Source organism: Pogoniulus pusillus, chromosome 28 (genome assembly GCF_015220805.1).
Source record: "Pogoniulus pusillus isolate bPogPus1 chromosome 28, bPogPus1.pri, whole genome shotgun sequence".
NCBI lineage: Eukaryota > Metazoa > Chordata > Aves > Piciformes > Lybiidae > Pogoniulus > Pogoniulus pusillus.
Genome location: NC_087291.1, coordinates 18,543,886 through 18,562,171, shown reverse-complemented (window position 1 = coordinate 18,562,171; position 18,286 = coordinate 18,543,886). Strand labels below are relative to the sequence as shown.

General features: G+C 62.6%; 1 protein-coding gene across 1 annotated transcript in view; it reads right to left on the bottom strand.

Annotated features, from left to right (window-relative positions):
* ADAM22 (ADAM metallopeptidase domain 22) overlaps positions 1–18,286 on the bottom strand; it is a 55,095-nt gene that overhangs the window by 19,499 nt on the left and 17,310 nt on the right. The window contains 14 exon segments of the mRNA XM_064167159.1: positions 641–721; positions 1,509–1,601; positions 2,062–2,133; positions 2,554–2,653; positions 4,341–4,392; positions 5,339–5,429; positions 5,744–5,828; positions 6,677–6,843; positions 7,929–8,000; positions 8,516–8,590; positions 9,617–9,690; positions 11,051–11,120; positions 12,013–12,076; positions 14,636–14,718. Coding sequence (XP_064023229.1) covers positions 641–721; positions 1,509–1,601; positions 2,062–2,133; positions 2,554–2,653; positions 4,341–4,392; positions 5,339–5,429; positions 5,744–5,828; positions 6,677–6,843; positions 7,929–8,000; positions 8,516–8,590; positions 9,617–9,690; positions 11,051–11,120; positions 12,013–12,076; positions 14,636–14,718 — 1,179 coding nt within the window.

Sequence of the window (18,286 nt, the reverse complement as noted above, 5' to 3'; positions counted from 1 at the left end):
AAGTTCAACCAGGCTGAGTGCAAGGTCCTGCAGCTGGGCCAGGGCACAAACCCAGGCTGGGCAAGGAGCGGCTCGAGAGCGGCCCTGAGGAGAGCAGCAGCACGGGGAGGGGATTCTGCCCCTATGCTCTGCTGAGACCACACCTGGGATACTACATGTAGTTCTGGGGCCCCCAGCACAAGCAGGACAGGGAGCTGCTGCAGAGGGTCCAGAGGAGGCCATGAGGACGAGCAGAGGCTGCAGGAGCTCCCCTGTGGGCACAGGCTGGGACAGCTGGGGCTGTGCAGCCTGGAGAGGAGAAGGCTGCAGGGAGACCTCAGAACAGCCTGCCAGGACCTGAATGGGTTCCAGGAGAGCTGGGGAGGGACTTTTGCAAAGGGCTGGGAGTGCCTGGCCGAGGGACAGTGGCTTTGAGCTGGGAGAGGGGAGACTGAGAGTGGAGACGAGAAAGAGATTCTTTAGTGAGGGTGGGGAGAGACTGGCACAGGATGCCCAGGGGGAGTTCCAGAGAAGTGTGGACACAGCACTTTGGGATGTGGATTGGTGGCCCTGGAGGTGCAGGGCAGAAGGCTGGAATAGATCCTGGATTGCCTTCCCAGCCTCAACGACTCTGAGCCCAGGGACAGGCAGAGGAGCTCACCTGGCTGGAATTGCCAGTGCAGTTCTCGGCGATGTCGCAGTCGTTGACTGCTTCTCGGCACAGGACTCCCTTGGGTTCAAACTGGGAGACAAACGACAAGCAGAGAAAGGTCAGAAACTGGTACCTTGGCATCTGCACCTCTGCCCAGGGCTCTGCCTCGCCAGGAGCAGGGACAGGCTCCGCTGGTGCTGCTGTTACCAGCAGGCTGCGCACGTGGCTGTGGATGTGCTTGGCTAAACAAGGGGAGCTCATCAGACCTGCCGGAACGCAGCCTGCTGCAGGCTTGCCTCAGCCTGGCAGGCTTCAGGTCACCTCCTCAGCTGTCACAGCCACCAGCCCAGAATGCCAAGATTAAAAGACAGAGAAGGCTGCAGGGAGACCTCAGAGCTGCATTTCAGTATCTGCAGGGGACCCCCAGGCAGACTGGGGAGGGACTGTCCAGGAGGGGCTGTGGGGACAGGCCAAGGGCAATGGTTTGGAGTTGGAGCTGGAGCAGGGCAGAGTTAGGGTGGGCAGCAGGAGGAAGCTCTGCACAGTGAGGGTGGGAGGCACTGGCACAGGCTGCCCAGGGAGGTGGTGGAGGCTCATCCCTGGAGACATTCCGGGTCAGCCTGGACGTGGCCCTGTGCAGCCTGCTCTGGTTGGAGCTGTCCCTGTGACTGCAGGGGATAGAGATGAGTCTGGAGGGTCCCTTCCCACCCAGTACCCCTCCGACTGTTAGGGCCCCAGACAAAGCTGCCTGCAGGCCGTTTGCAAAGGCAAGCTCTGAGCAGAGCAGTCTCAGGGCGCCAGGGCTGGGGACGGCTGCTGCGGTGCCCGCAGGAAGCTGCAGAGGGTGCCAAGGGGCCAGGGCAGCTGCCCTCCTTACCCGGCAATTGCGGCAGCAGAGCCCAGTGCTGCACTGCGAGCCTGCGGTCAGCGTGCAGGAGCTGCAGCAGTCCCCTCCTTGCGCCGCGCACTCCTGCGGGCACAGACACGGTCAGGGCAGCCTAGGCAGGGCAGCCTGGGCAGGGCAGCCTGGGCAGGGCGGCTGAGCCCAGCGGGCCGCGGGCCTGGGGCCAGGCTGCACGCAGCTGTGTGGCACCCGAGGCTGCTCTCCCTCTGCGATGCAGGAAGGAGTTTGGCTGCCTGCGGTGCCAAGCGCTCACTGCCCGGCGGGCACAGCCGCGGCCCCGCCGAGGGGCAGGCTTTGCTCAGCTCCTTCCACAGCTTCGTTCCGCACAACCCGCTCCCGACTCCCCCCCACCCTTCAGAACCTGTGTGGAGCTGCCCCTGTGGTGCCAAACAGGACAGAGAAAGGTCAGGGATGGTGAAGCCTCTGACACAGGATCTTAAATCTCCTGCCCTCCTCCACAGAGCAGTGCTGAGCAGCACCCAGGCCAGCAGAGCCCAGCTGCCAAGGGCAAGTCCCTGGCACTCACCGCTATGCTGCCACAGTCACACTCCTCTCCATCTTCCACAAAGCCATTGCCACACTCTGGGGGATCCAGAAGCTGTGGAGCAGGACCAGAAGTCAAGGGGCAGGGCTCACCCGGGGCACTGACTGCCACACCGCTCAGCCTGGCTCCTCAGCCAGCGCCTGCTGCACTCTGCCCACTCTGCAGTGTGAGAGCAAGCAGCAGGGGAGTGGATTCCTGATGCCCAGAACCGGCTGCAGAAGGGCTGGGTCTAGACTAAAGCCTGTGGGGCATAACCCTACTGGCCAGAGAGGTGCTGCAGTATCAGCTCCCAGCTGCTGTCAGCTAAAATGCAGGCATTTGGTATTGAGAATCCTGGAAGGGACCTTCGAACCCATCCAGCCCCAACCTCCTGCCATGGACACCTCCTGCCGGCACAGCCTGGCTGTGGGCACCTCCCGGGGTGGCATTTCCCAGGTGCCCTTTTTTGCCCAAGCTGATCACTCCTGTGCTCACCTTGGTGGGCTTGTTGAAGAGGCAGGCGCCCCCCCCGCTGCTCAGGAACTCGTGGTACTCCTCCACGTCGCACCGGGAGAACTTGCTGGGCAGGTAGTACCTGCAGGGACAGCAGGCAGCAAGCCTTGAGGGCTCAGCTCCTCACTGCCCTTCTCTCCTGTCTCTTCCTTTCAGAAGAGAACTAAGCTGTGGTCCTTCAGCACAGCTCCAGACACAGCCTCCTGAGTCAGCCTCTCTGCTGGGCGCTCTGATCCGTAAACCATTTCAGCAGGTGACAAACTCTGCACAGGGGCAGAGCTCCCAGAAAGGGAGAGGTCTAAACTATGTCCCCAGGTGATCTGACGCCAAATAGCTCTACTCTCCCTGCACACTGCCTGGAGCTCACAGCCAGGACCTGCTCTGGAGAGGTCTAAACCATGGCACCAACTTCCTTCATGCCAAAAGCTCCAATTCAGAGTCACAGATGGCACTGGGCTGGAAGGGACCCTCCAGGCTCATCCTGCCCACCCCTCTGTGGGCAGCAGGGACACCTCCACCTAGTGCAGCTGCACAGGGACACATCAGGTCTGATCTTGAGTGTCTCCAGGGACAGGGTCTCAATCTGGGCAGCCTGTGCCAGTGCCTTCCAGCCTCACTGTGCAGAGCTTCCTCCTGCTGCCCAACCTAACTCTGCCCTGCTCCAGCTCCAAACCATTGCCCTTGTCCCATCCCCACAGCCTTTCTGAGCAGTCCCTCCCTGTAGGTCCTCTTCATGCAGCTCTAAGTCTCCTGACACAGCTGCTGGTTCTCTCAGGCACGACCTGCTCCCCTCAGCCCCTCAGGACAGGCTCATTCCTGCCTGTAGGCACTGCGGAAGACAAAGCTTGCTGCTGGCTCCTTCCCCCTCAGATGAACTTGCTGCCACCTAGACAGAGATAAAGGATTCCTGCAGCACCACTGGCAAGGGACATGGTTAGGAAACCTGACAAGAGCATCTCAAGAATGAGGATGGGCCTGTGCTGCCACACCTCTGCAGCAAGCTGGCAGGAGCAAAGCTGTTGAGCATGCCTCTGCCTCTCTGCAGTGCTGCAGTGCCCTGCCTGAGTGCTGGGCTTTGGGAGCTGCATCAGCACAGCCATCGGCTCCCTTCTCATGTTCCTCTGACAGGGGCTGCTCTACACATCTGATGCACCTGACTCTTCCTGCAAACTGCTCAGCCTGCAGTAGAGAAGGCTCCAGGGAGACCTCAGAGCAGCCTGCCAGGACCTGAAGAGGCTCCAGAAGAGCTGGGGAGAGACTTTGGACAAGGCTGGGAGTGACAGGAGAAGCAACAGCAGCTTTGAGCTGGGACAGCAGAGAGTGAGAGTGAGATGAGGAGGAAATTCTTGCCAGTGAGGCTGGGCAGACACTGGCACAGGCTGCCCAGGGAGGCTGTGGCTGCCCCCTCCCTAGAGGCATCCAAGGCCAGGCTGGATGAGTCCCTGAGCAAGCTGTGCTGGTGGGAGCTGCCCCTGCCTGCGGCAGGGGGTCGGGGCTGGATGAGGCTGAAGGTCCCTGCCGACCCAGCCGGGTCTGTGACTCGCAGGAGATGCCAGCAGCAGTGCTCTCTGCGGTCGCTGCGTGAAGGCAGACTGCCCACACAGCCTGGGCAGCCTCCTGCTCTGCAGACTTCCAAGCCCCACCTGGGTGTGTTCCTGTGTGACCTGCCCTGGGTGCCCCTGCTCTGGCCAGGGGGCTGGAGTGGATGACCCCCAGAGCTCCCTTCCACCCTCTCCCCCCAGACAGCGTCCTGCAGCCGCAGGCCTTACCCCGTGTCTCCCATGATGCATCCAGACCAGGTGTCCTCACACTTACACTCCCCTGGCAACGAACACAAATCAAAACCATCACACAAGGAGTCTGCCAGCCCCAAACCTAACCCCTCCTGCCACACAGCCCACCCGGGACCCAATCCCCCTCATTTCACACCAGCTGAAAAGCATCCTTTGCTGACTCCCTGAAGCAGTGCATGCTGAGCACCTGCCCTCCAAAGCCTGCAGCACATCTCCTGCTCCTCTGTGCCCTGCCCTGCTGACTGCAGGGGGTTGGTCTGGATGACCTCTGCAGGTCCTTTCTGACCCAAAGCATTCTATGACTTAGGGGAAAGTGCAGTGTCAGCTTCCTGCACTTGCAGATCATGAGTCAGCACTTCCTGCTGCCCCATGGCTGAGGGCAGAGCTGAGGAGAGGGCCTGGGGGTGCCAGGTGAGCAGCAGCTCCCCACGAGCCAGCAAGGTCAGCTGGCAGCCCAGAAACCAGCCCTGTGCTGGGCTGCACCCAAAGCAGGGAGGGGATTCTGCCCCTCTGCTCTGCTGAGACCCTCCCTGCAGTGCTGGGGCCAGCTCTGGAGCCCCCAGCTCAAGGACCTGGAACAGATGGAGTGGGGCCAGAGAAGGCCACCAAGGTGAGCAGAGGCTGGAGAGCCTCTGCTGTGGGCACAGGCTGGGAGAGTTGGGGCTGTGCAGCCTGGAGGAGAGAAGGCTGCAGGGAGAGCTCAGAGCAGCCTGCCAGGACCTGAAGGGGCTGCAGGAGAGCTGGGCAGGGACTTGTGAGAAAGGCCTGGAGTGGCAGGAGCGGGAACGAAAGCACAGCAGTTGAACAGGGTCCACTGAGGAGCTGAACACCAAGGGTAGAACAGAGAGGTGCCAGCAGTAGGGTGGCAAATAAAGGAGACCTGGGCAACCTCCAAGGGCAGCAGGAGACCTGGGCAGCCTAGCAGCTGATGAGGTCTTTGCCTTGAGCCCGAGAGCCCAAGCAGGCAGCCTTACCGCTTAGAAGTTTCCTTCTGTCTGAGAAGATGCCAATGTTTTGGGCCAGGGTCTGTGCCAGGGTGACTGCCATGAGGTCTGGTTTGCCAAACTGCAAGGAGAAGCAGAGCAGGAAGCGCAATCAGTTCATAGCTCCAGGGATTCACGGCAGGGCTTGGGTCGGAAGGGACCTTCAAGCCCACCCAGCCCCAACCCCCTGCCATACGACTAAGCACTGGCTGGGGACAAGCAGCAGCAGGGCTGCTCCCTGCCGCTGTGGCTGCAGGCAGGGGTGAGGACGCTGCGGGAGCTGCCGGGAAGCGAGTTTCGGTCCCCGGTCAATCTGCCCGGCCCGCTCCGGAGCCGCAGCCCAGCGCGGAGCTGAGCAGCCCAGCACCGGCACGGCGCGGAGCGGCCCTCGCCTACCTCGTTGACTCCTCCTCCCTTCAGCAAGGAGCAGATGCCGCCGGTGTGCGCTACGCCGCTGCGGCTGCTCTGGAACCGGCTGCCCCTGCGGCGAGAGCAGAGGACACGGAGGTTCGCCCTGCCCTGCCCTGCCCTGCCCCGCCGAGCGCCGCAGGGCGGCCGGGCAGCGCTACCGGCAGGGGCAGGGGCAGGGGAGGGCAGGGCCGGGGCGGGGCAGGGCAGGAGCAGGGCAGGGGCAGGGGCAGGGGCAGGGGCCGGAGCAGGGCAGGAGCAGGGGCAGGGGCCGGAGCAGGGCAGGAGCAGGGCAGGGCAGGAGCAGGGGCAGGGGCCGGAGCAGGGCAGGAGCAGGGGCAGGGGCCGGAGCAGGGCAGGAGCAGGGGCAGGGGCCGGAGCAGGGCAGGAGCAGGGGCAGGGGCAGGGGCCGGAGCAGGGCAGGGCAGGAGCAGGGGCAGGGGCCGGAGCAGGGCAGGGCAGGAGCAGGGCAGGGCAGGAGCAGGGGCAGGGGCCGGAGCAGGGCAGGAGCAGGGGCAGGGGCCGGAGCAGGGCAGGGCAGGAGCAGGGGCAGGGGCCGGAGCAGGGCAGGAGCAGGGGCAGGGGCAGGGGCCGGAGCAGGGCAGGGCAGGAGCAGGGGCAGGGGCCGGAGCAGGGCAGGAGCAGGGCAGGGCAGGAGCAGGGGCAGGGGCCGGAGCAGGGCAGGAGCAGGGGCAGGGGCCGGAGCAGGGCAGGGCAGGAGCAGGGGCAGGGGCCGGAGCAGGGCAGGAGCAGGGCAAGAGCAGGGGCAGGAGCAGGAGCAGGGGCAGGGCAGGGCAGGAGCAGGGCAGGGCAGGGGCAGGGCAGGAGCGGGGCAGGAGCAGGGCAGGAGCAGGGCAGGGCAGGAGCAGGGCAGGAGCAGGGCAGGGGCAGGAGCAGGGCAGGAGCAGGGCAGGGACGCACGAGAAGAGGTGCACTGCGTCGCTCCTCTCCCGGATGAAGTCCCTCCTGTACTTCATGAACTCCCGCAGGGTCACCAGCGGGTTCTCGGAGATGGCGAACTTGTTATCGGTGGCCCAGGTCTCCATGGCAACCAGCACGATCCTGGTGTTGAGCTGCTCTTTGTATATCTGGGCGGTAACACGGCCGGCAGGCAGGTCAGGCCGGGCAGAGCTCACCCCTGGCAGCAGCAGCTTGGCACCGCCACCCTTCAGGGGCTGCCAGGGGGTTCGGCCCCTCCGGACCGACAGACACAATACCCGGCACCCAAAACCCACCCCTGAAAGCAACAAACACATGAGCCCAATCCTTCACACCTGCAAGCACACAAACGCCAGCAAGCATCCACCCAAACACACCCAGCCCTGAACACCAACGCACCCAAACCTCACCAAGCACTCAGCAAGTCACCCCTGAGCCCCACCAAGCACCCCAACACCCCCAAGCACTCAACAAATCACCCCTGAGCCCCACCAAGCACCCCAACACCCCCAAGCACTCAACAAATCACCCGAGCCCCACCAAGCACACCTAACCCCCCCAAGCACTCAGCAAGTCACCCCTGAGCCCCACCAAGCACACCCAAACCTCACCAAGCACTCAGCAAGTCACCTCTGAGCCCCACCAAGCACACCCAAACCTCACCAAGCACTCAGCAAGTCACCTCTGAGCCCCACCAAGCACACCCAAACCTCACCAAGCACTCAGCAAGTCACCTCTGAGCCCCACCAAGCACACCCAAACCTCACCAAGCACTCAGCAAGTCACCTCTGAGCCCCACCAAGCACACCCAAACCTCACCAAGCACTCAGCAAGTCACCCCTGAGCCCCACCAAGCACACCCAAACCTCACCAAGCACTCAGCAAGTCACAGGAACAGCTCCAGGTGGGCTTGGAATGCCTCCAGAGATGCAGGCCCCAGCACCTCTCTGGGCAGCTGCCCCAGGGCTCCAGCAGCCTTACATTACAGCAGTTCCTCCTCATGCTCAGATGAACTTCTGCTGTGCCACTTTGTGCCCCTTGTTTACTGGCACCACTGAACAAAGCCTGGCCCCACCCTGCTGCCTCCCACCCTTGCAGCATTGCACAGCACTGATCAGATCATGCAAACTGGGAGTCTTCACGGGAGTCATTGTGGGCTATGCCCTGACCTGGCAGCTCCTGCCTGTGCCAGGGAGAGAAGCAGAGACCCAGCCCTCGGCTGAGGGGCACTCACCAGGTCTGCCATGTTCACCACCGACTTGGCGTAGCTGTTGGTGTGGCCCACGGACAGGCGATGCTTCTTGCACTGCCAACACAGACAGCTGCTGGCACACACAGCTGGCACAGGGGCTGGGCTGCATTGAGCAGATCCCCCCAGGCTGCCCCTCTGCCAGCACTACAGCCCCAAGGCTCTCAGCCTTTCCTCCACCACCTCCCTGGGCTGCCTGTGCCAGGCTCTGAGAACCCTTTCAGTCAAGAAGTTTCTTCTCATCTCCAACCTAACTCTACCCTGGAGCAACCTGAGGCCACTTCCTCTCCTCCTGTCCCTTGTTCCCAGGGAGCAGAGCCCAGCCCCAGCTGGCTGCAGCCTCCTCTCAGGGAGCTGCAGAGAGCAGTGAGCTCTGCCCTCAGCCTCCTCTTCTCCAGGCTGAACAACCCAGCCCTGGTGACACCTCCTGGCTAGCGCTCAGAGACCACTTCAGCTCTGGCTAAGGAGACCACAAGCTCCTCTCTGAGGGCCACCCTGCCCTCTGCTGTTGGCTCTGGAGCTGAGGTGCCCCGGGGCTGGGCAGGGGGCAAGCTGCAGGGTGCCAGCCTCACCATCAGGTGATCGTTCACAATCATCAGCTCAATGTATTTGGTCTCCTCTTCAACCTTCCGCGGGAGCCGACCGACCTGCGCAGAGAGGACAACTGCAGCAGCCCAGCAGGGAGGAAGGGGCCTGGGGATGCCTGCAGACCCCAGCCTCCTGCTGCCTGCAGACCCAACCTCCTGCTGCCTGCAGACCCCAGCCTCCTGCTGCCTGCAGACCCCAGCCTCCTGCTGCCTGCAGACCCAACCTCCTGCTGCCTGCAGACCCCAGCCTCCTGCTGCCTGCAGACCCAACCTCCTGCTGCCTGCAGACCCCAGCCTCCTGCTGCCTGCAGACCCATCCTCCTGCTGCCTGCAGACCCCAGCCTCCTGCTGCCTGCAGACCCAACCTCCTGCTGCCTGCAGACCCCAGCCTCCTGCTGCCTGCAGACCCCAGCCTCCTGCTGCCTGCAGACCCCAGCCTCCTGCTGCCTGCAGATCCAGCCTCCTGCTGCCTGCAGACCCTCAGGGGGGGCTCTGCCTCTGAAAGTGGCCCTAAGCCTTGGCTTTATTCCAGAGAACGGGACTCCTGCTGAGCTCCCCAGGAAAAGCCTCTGCGACCACTCCACTCCCCAGCCTCACACCGACAGGTTCCCACCTCTGCCCTTTGGACTTATGGCTGTGTGCTGCTCTTCCTGGGGTTTCCAGGGGAGTTGAGGCATCATTCCAAAGCACACAAGAAGGGCAGGATGGCAGAGAGGCAGCAAACCTCCTGATGCCAATGGAGACCCTCCCAAAGGACTTCTGCCACTCCTCTGACGTCTTCCTCCCTTCTCTTTTGCCTCTGAGAACCTTGTGTCAGTTCACAGATTCACAGGCTGCTTTGGGTTGGAAGGGACCTCAAAGCTCATCCAGTGCCAACCCCTGCCACGGGCAGGGACACCTCCCACAGCCCAGCTTGCTCCGGGCCCTATCCAGCCTGGCCTGGAACAGCTGCAGGGAGAGGGCATCCTGCAGGGAGGGGAGTGAGTGGTGTGTGAATACTCTGTCCTCCTGGCCAAAGGAGTGGAGCAACCACACAGCAGCCCTGGTGTGTGGCACACAGCTCCCAGCGAGCAGGCTGGCACCTACCTGCCTCCTCCTCCTCCTCCTGTGCCTAGGCTTTGCAAGCAGCTCCTGTGCCGTGGTGTTCATGTGCCAGAACTCTGAGCAGAAAGCACAAACAGGGCAGAGTGATGACATCGAAGACTGCCTGGGGCTGGAGGGGACCAACCCCACCCCCACCACGGGCAGGGACACCTCCCACCAGAGGTTGCCCAAGGGCCCAGATCACCTGGCTGCCAGACTGGCAGCCTCCACGGCTGCTCTGGGCAGCTTGTCCAGTGCCTCCCCAAGGGCAGGAATTCTTCTCCTGGCTCATCTCAGCCCAGCTGCTGCCAGTCTGAAGCCATCCTCCCTCCTCCTGCCACTCCTTTGCCAAAAGTCCCTGCCCAGCTCTCCTGCAGCCCCCCCCCCAGGTCCTGGCAGGCTGCTCTGAGCTCTCCCTGCAGCCTTCTCTCCTCCAGGCTGCACAGACCCAACTCTCCCAGCCTGTGCCCACAGCAGAGGCTCTCCAGCCTCTGCTCACCTTGGTGGCCTCCTCTGGCCCTGCTCCTACAGCTCCATGTCCTTGAGCTGGGGGCTCCAGAGCTGGCCCCAGCACTGCAGGGGGGATTTCACTGATCCCCCCCTGCAGGGGACAGTGTGGCCCCTCAGTTCCCTGCTGCCACACGACAGCAGCAGGAGCTTCCTGCACACGTCGGCTGCAGCAGCCACTCCTCACTGCTCATCTCCAACTGGAGAGGAGGCCCCGTGGGACCGTGCCCAGGGGCTGGGCTCTCACTGGAACCCCTACTGCTGATCATCTGCTGTGCTGAGGCAGCTGAGCTGGGGGTGGCAGGCGTCAGAAGGCAGCACAGGTGCTCTGCACCAGCAGCTGACCAGCGCTGGGCCTGCAGTACTCTTAGCTCAGGGCTCCCATGGAGTGAGGCAGAGGCAGCAGCCAGGCAGAGCTCTCCCAGCAGCATCCCAAATTCATTAGCAGAATCCAGTCCCTAAGGAGATTACAGTCACAAAGCCAAATGTGCTGGGGTCGGGAGAGCCCTGAGGAGCTTCTGGCAGAGCTCACTCTCCACAGTCTTCTTCCCTGCTAATCCCTCTGGGCCTTCTTCAGCTTCTCACACCTCAAATCATAAGCACCAAGAGGTTTGTTCTTGGGCCAGATCCCCTTCACCAAAGCTGCTCTTGGCTGCTTGCTGGAAGGGGCAGAGGGTAAAGGGAGCAGAACCACAGGACAGAAGCAGAGAGGTCTGGAGACTTAGAGAACCACAGGATGCTTTGGGTTGGAGAAGACCTTCAGGCTCACCCAGCCCAACCATTCTCTGCCTCTGCTGAGGCTGAACCATGTCCCTCAGCACCACAGCTCTGCCCCTGGGAAACCCCTCCAGGGGTGGGCATTCAACAAACCAGGCCCCAGACTACCCCAAGTCAATGCACAGCTGAGACATGAGCACTAAAATGCCATACCAGGTGGCAGCTCATCCGAGGGCATCTCCAACAGCTTGGACTTGTAGACAGAGTGGAAATGGGAGTCAGTCTGAAAGAGGAAAGGATGGCACCCAGAGCTCAGGGGCAGGGCAGCTCACAGGCAGGGGCTCCACCCCAACAGCCCAGCTCGGGAGCACTGCACAGACAGCTCCGCAGCTCCTCCCCACCCAGCACCTGCAGCGGGGGACGTGCAGGGGCAGGGCAGCAGCACTGCACTGCTCTCTGCTGCCCAGCTGGGGTCTGATCCCACCGCCCCTAACCACCTCTCACTGGCAAGACCTGAGGCGGCTCCACTGCCCCCACAGCAGAGGTTCTCCAGCCTCTGAACGTCCTCATGGCCTCCTCTGCACCCTCTCCAGCAGCTCCAGGCCCCCTGTGCTGGGTGCCCCAGAGCTGGGGGCAGTGCCGCAGGTGAGGTCTGAGCAGAGGGGCAGGATCCCCTCCCTGTGCTCTCTGTGCCCCTGAGCCCCAGCAGGATCCCCTCCCTGTGCTCTCTGTGCCCCTGAGCCCCAGCAGGATCCCCTCCCTGTGCTCTCTGTGCCCCTGAGCCCCAGCAGGATCCCCTCCCTGTGCTCTCTGTGCCCCTGAGCCCCAGCAGGATCCCTCTCTGTGCTCTCTGTGCCCCTGGGCCCCAGCAGGATCCCCTCCCTGTGCTCTCTGTGCCCCTGAGCCCCAGCAGGATCCCTCCCTGTGCTCTCTGTGCCCCTGAGCCCCAGCAGGATCCCTCCCTGTGCTCTCTGTGCCCCTGGGCCCCAGCAGGATCCCTCTCTGTGCTCTCTGTGCCCCTGGGCCCCAGCAGGATCCCTCCCTGTGCTCTCTGTGCCCCTGGGCCCCAGCAGGATCCCTCTCTGTGCTCTCTGTGCCCCTGGGCCCCAGCAGGATCCCTCCTTGTGCTCTCTGTGCCCCTGGGCCCCAGCAGCACTGCTCGCAGCGGCACTCACGTCGGAGCTGTGGCTCTCCTCGGGCTCGATCAGGTAGGTGTGGTTGCCATCGAAGAACATTCCACTGCAGGGCAGCAGACACAGGCATTTAGCACCCCTGCCCCACTGCACCTGGCACCCAGGCTGCACCGGCTCCTCAGCTGGCAAAGGGCACAGAAGAGGCAGCAGCTGCCATGGTGCCAGAGGCTGCACAGCCTCACAGAACTATGGAGACTGGAAGAGCCCTCTGGGAACATCCAGCCCAGCCACTGCCCCAGCCCAGCCACTGCCCCAGCCCAGCCCAGCCACCACCAAACCAAGGCTCCAGTGCCATGGCCACAGCTTTCTGGAACATCTGCAGGCATGGGGACTCCACTACCTCCCTGGGCAGCCTGTGCCATTCCCTGACCACTGCTGCACTGTCCCTGATCTCCAGGTGTCCCCAGCCCTGCTCTCCAACACACAAACGTGGCCCTGGCAAGCCCAGTGCCAGCAGACCCAGTGCCTTTGGTCTCCACCAGCATGGGCAGCAAAGTCCTGGCCCAGCCTGGGAGCTGTGGAAGCCACCAGGAGGCTCAGGGCTGCAGGTCCTGCCTGGCCACAGCTTCTTCACAGCCCAGCAGCAGGGGCTGCACCCAGAGTATCCTCTCTGAACTCTCTGCTCACAGGACCACAGAAGAGACCTCTGGAGGTCACTGAGCCCAGCTCCCTGCCAGGACAGGGGCACACAGGGCAGGGCACACAGGAGCAGGTCCAGGTGTGCTCGGAATGTCTCCAGAGATGCAGACTCTACCACCTCTCCAGGGCTCCAGCAGCCTCACATTACAGAAGCTCCTCCTGTTCAGATGAACCTTTGATGTGCCATTTTGTGCCCCTTGTCCTGGCACCATGGAGCAGAGTCTGGCCCCATCTTCCTGCCACCCACCCCTTGGACCCTCGTAAGCTTTGGAAGACCCTCCCTCAGCCTCCTCTTCTCCAAGCCTCCACATGGGGAGGAGGTTTAACTCAAGGCTGCTGAAGCCCTGGAGCAGCCCTGGAGACCTCTGGAGCCACCCCAAACCCGCCTGGGTGTGTTCCTGTGTGACCCTCTCTAGGTGGCCCTGCCTGGCAAGGGCTTGGGCTGGGTGATCTCCAGAGGTCCCTTCCAGCCCCTCTCAGTCCCCCCCACTGCAGCAAGCTCCGTGCTGCACCCGCAGCAGGACGGCAGCGCCTCGGGCACTTCTCCCAACCCACCCCAGCACTACCTCCTGCGATCTGCTGGGCCGGGAGGACAGGGCAGGCCCTCCTCAAGGCACAGCTGAGCCACACAGGGCAGAAGAAAGCCTCTTTCACCACCCGTGCTGGAAGGGCCCAGCCTGAACAGCAGTGCTGAAGGGGACGCAGCAGCAGCAGCAGCAGCAGCCCGAGGAGCACAGCCCCAGCAGCAGGGCAGGAGGGGACCTCTGCAGCCTCTCCTCCTCCCTGGCTCTCCCCCCGGAAGGCAGCAGGAGCTGAGCCCCCTGGCTGAGCACTGCTGGAAGCTGTGCAGAGGCTCAGGATGCATTAAGTTGCTATTTTCAGGCCTCCCTGCCTGCACTGAATGCTGGGTTCAGGTTTCTTGAGCTGCTCAACCTCGCTGGGAGCAGAGCAGAGCAGCTGGGGACCACCTCGCGGAGGGGGCAGCCACAGCCTCCCTGAGCAACCTGTGCCAGTCTCTCCCACCCTCACTGCTGAGAAGCTCTTCCTAATCTCCAGTGCAATCTCCCCCTCTCAGCTCAAAGCCACTGCCCTCCTCCTGTCACTCCTCTGTCACAAGTCCCTCCCCAGCTCTCCTGCAGCCCCTGCAGATACTGAAGTGCAGCTCTGAGCTCTCCTTGCAGCCTCCTCCTCTCCTGGCTGCACAGCCCCAACTCTCCCAGCCTGTGCCCACAGCCTCTGCTCATCTTTGCGGCCTCTGGAGCTGCTCCAGCAGTTCCCTGTCCTTGTGCTGAGGACTCCAGAGCTGGATGCAAGGTTCCAGGTGGGGTCTGAGCAGAGCAGAGGGGCAGGATCCCCTCCTCATCGTGCTGCAGACACTTCAGCTGCATCAGCACTGAAGTGAGGCACTGCAAACAAACTCTGCTCTTGCACAGTTGGATACCCTTCCAGATTTCAAGATCCTGTCCCCTGCACACAGCTTGTGGCCAGCAGGTCTGTGAAGGAAAGGGACAGGGCAGGAGAAATCCTAAAGGGAGCCTCCCCTCTGCATGAGGAAGAGAAAATCCATCCCAGCTGCAGCCCGGAGACAGCCCAGGGCAGGCACCTGCACAGCGCTGTGCCCAGCTGGCCTGGCTCCTCCTGCTCCATCAGAAATGGTCTTACACAACACCTGGGCAAGGAGAGGGCACAAGGAGGGAGGAAAAGAAAGGAAAAAATAAAGAAAGGATGAAAAAAGAGAGGAAAAGGAAACAAAGAAAAAGAAAGGCAGAGAGAAAGAGGCAAAGACACAAGGAGAGCTGAAGAGCCCAGAACAGGCTGGTGCCAAGCTCCCTGGACCCCTTTTACCCAAGGCTGCTGGGTGTCCGGTGCCAGAGCAGCAGGCAAATCAATGCCCTCACTCTGCTGCAGCCAGGCTGAGGTGCTGAGAAGGCTGCAGGAGGACAGGCAGAGCAAGGAGCAGACTTACTGTAGTCCATGGCAGGTGGACAAGGCCACGAAGGAGCTGGGGTTGCCTCGGATCTGCCCTTGATAGTAGCAATGTTCTCCCCCCTGCAACGGCAAACACAGGCTGAGAGCCATGCAGAGACCTCCCCCCTGCCAGCCTCCAGGCACTGCTGCTCCACACACACTGCCAGCCCCCGAGATGGCACCAAGGGCTGCCTGTCACCCAGCAGCTCTTCATGCCAGCTGGCTTTGGTACCCAGTTAGGCACCATGGCTTGACGGCCACGGTGGCTGCTGGCTGGGCTGGAGAGCTCACAGCATCATGGAACAAGCTGGGTCAGAAGGGACCTCTAAGCCCATCCAGCCCCTGCCACGGGCAGGGACACTTCCCACCAGCACAGCTTGCTCAGGGCCTCATCCAGCCTGGCCTTCAGCTCCTCCTGGGAGGGGGCAGCCACAGCTTCCCTGTCACAGTGTCTCCCACCCTCACTGTCAGTGACCCCAGAGGGCTTCTCCAACCCAACCCAGCTGATGATTCTTTCATCCCTCTGACCCTGCACCAAGTGCAGACCATTTCAGTCTCAAACCCCTGGCATCTGCAGGCAGATTTCAGGGCCCCAGCACCTGCTCTGCACATGGCTGCTCACAGAGATGAGCTCTGCTCTGAGGGGAAGGCAATTTCCTGCTCCTCAGCAGAAAGGTCTGGGCAGCCTGTGCCAGTGCCTCCCACCCTGGCTGTGCAGAGCTCCCTCCTGCTGCCCACCCTAACTCTGCCCTGCTCCAGCTCCAAACCATTGCCCTCAGCCTGCCCCCACAGCCCCTCTGAACAGTCCCTCCCCATCCTGCCTGCAGCTCTCCTGTGGGTACTGAAATGCAGCTCTAAGGTCTCCCTGCAGCTTCTCTTCTCTGAGCAGCCCCAACTCTGCCAGCCTGCCCCCACAGCAGAACTGCTCCAGCCTCTGCTCGTCTTGGTGGTCTCCTCTGGCCCCACTCCAGCAGGTGATGTCCTCCTTGTGCTGGGGTCCCAGAGCTGGCCCCAGCCCTGCAGGTGAGGTCTGAGCAGAGCAGAGGGGCAGGATCCCCTCTCTGCCTGCTCCCCACACTGCCTCTGACCATGCCCTGCAGGAGTCTGCTCTTCACCTCAGCCACACTTTGCCCTTCCCAGGGGAGGGACACCGAGAGTGCAGCTCCCAGGGGCCAGCTGGCAGCACTGCCAGGCAGCCAGCAGCCGGCTGGGGAGCTGCCCACCGAGGGAGCACTCCTTTCAGAAGCACCTCCTTGGCAGCCACGGAGGCCCCCCTGCAGATGACTGCTGCTTGCAGCAGCCCTGCCCTGGGGCAGAAAGAGCAGCAGGAGAAGCAGAGCCACTGCTGGCCTGCGCGGCAGGAATGCACGGAGCCAGGGCATGCTCGGGCTGCAGGAGCCCTCTGAGAGCACCCAGCCAGCAGCCCAGCCCCGCCACGGGCACCAGACCACGGGCACAGCTTTCTGGAACACCTGCAGGCATGGGGACTCCATCCCTGGGCAGCCTGTGCCAGTCCCTGCCCACTCCTGCAGCAAAGAAGCTTTTCCTCCTCTCCAGCCTGGAGCTCCCTGGCACAATTTCAGCCATTCCCTCTGCTCCTGTATCACAGTATCATCAGGGTTGGAAAAGACCTCACAGATCATCAAGTCCAACCCTTTACCACAGAGCTCCCAGGGAGAAGAGCTCAGCCCTACCTTGGCCCAGGCTCCTGGCACAGCCCCCGACAGAAGCTCCCTCTGCAGCTCTCCTGTAGCCCCCCAAGGACTGCTCTGAACTCAGAGAGATGGAGCCCAAAATGCAGAGAAAGCATCCCCACTTCTTGGCCTTCAGGAGCTACCCACTCACAGGCTGCAGGCAGCCTTCTCAAAGCAGAGCCCTGTGCCCATGCCAGGCTCCTGCAGCCAGGCCACGGCTCCTGCAGCCAGGCCACGGCTCCAGCTGGCCCTGGGGACTCTTGGCAGGAGCCCTCAGCAGCTGGGCAGTGCCAGCAGCCCAGCCTCCTGGGGGCAAGGCCAAGCCAGGCTGCTGTGCACTGCCCAGCAGCCACGAGAGAAGATATTCCATGCTGTAGCTGCAGGGTGTGGACAGAGAGCTGATGCCAGGGCAGTGCCATCTGGTCTGCAAGCTGCCTTGGCATCTGCCTGGGCCTCTGGCCTTGACTCACCTTGGTGTCAGAGAAAGTGCCCGAGACAAGTGCAGAGAGAGCAGGGCTGAGACCTCTGCCTGCTCTGCTGCCTGCAAGCAGACTCCTAAACTGGGTTGGGTTGGAAGGGACCTCAAAGCTCATCCAGTGCCAACCCCTGCCACGGGCAGGGACACCTCCCACCAGCACAGCTTGCTCAGGGCCTCATCCAGGCTGGCCTGCAACACCTCCAGGGAGGGGGCAGCCACTGCACTGGATGCAGGACCCCAGGTGTGGTCTCAGCAGAGCCGAGGGGCAGTCAGCTCCGCGGTGATGCCCCCACGGCCGTGAGCACACTGTGATGCCGCAGCAGGCAGCAGCAGGGTGCCAAGCTGTGAGCTGGCGTTCTGTGCACAGATCCTGACACCCCCACATGGGGCTTTTAGGGCTGCCGATGGAAATCAGTTCCCTCAGGTTATATTTAGCAGACGCCATCAAACATTGATGGCTCTCATCTGCCACAGCCCAGCCCCGGCACCTCCCCTGCCCGGGGCCTGAGGGGTTTGCACTGCCGAGCAGGTCCTGAAAGCTCCTGCTGAGAGCTCACACAACTGAGCAGAGTCTGCGAAGGGGCACAGAACTGCTTGGGCTGGAAGAGCCCTCTGAGGCCACCCAGCAGCCCAGCCCCCCACCATGGCCACCAAACCATCACCACAGTGCCATGGCCACAGCTTTCTGGAGCACCTCCAGGCACGGGGACTACACCACCTCCTTGGGCAGCCTCTGCCAGTCCCTAACCACTCTGGCAGCAAAGAAATTGTTCCTCATCTCCAACCTTATCATCCCCTGGCACAACCTGAGGCCATTTCCTCTCCTCCTGCCACTTGTTCCCAGGGAGCAGAGCCCAACCCCAGCTGGAGCTGCTGTTGAGGGGTCTGTGTTTGCTCTCTGAATGCAGGATGTGCTCTATGGGCACCTCCTGTGCTCCAGCAGCTCCAGTGTGCCTCGGCTGGGGGAGCTGGATGGGAAAATCACAGCCCCTCAGTGTCCTTCTGGGGGGAGCAGAGGCAGATCCCTCATTTCTGCCCTGTCCAAAGAGGGAAACTGCAACCTTTCAGACGAGAAAACATCACTGAAGAGCTCTCAGTTGTTCCCTCTGGGGGAGGAGAACCCAGGCATGTGAGTCTCAGCACTACAGCTGGGGTTTGCCTTTCATCTGCCTGGCAGCGTCAGTGAGAGGAAGATAACCCAAAAACGGAGCTATAAAAGGACCTGGAGAACACTGCAGCACCACGGAGCGCAGGCAGCAGCACAGGCTGCAGAGGGGGCCTGCTGCAGAGCTCTGGGCAAAGGCTCCGGGGCACTGCTGGACCACAGCGTGGCCAGGAGGGAAAACTTTGCTGCAGGAGTGGGCAGGGACTGGCAGAGGCTGCCCAGGTGGGTGGTGCAGTCCCCACGCCTGCGGGTGCTGCACAAAGCTGTGCCCGTGGCACTGTGGCCATGGGTTGGTGCCATGGTGGGGCTGGG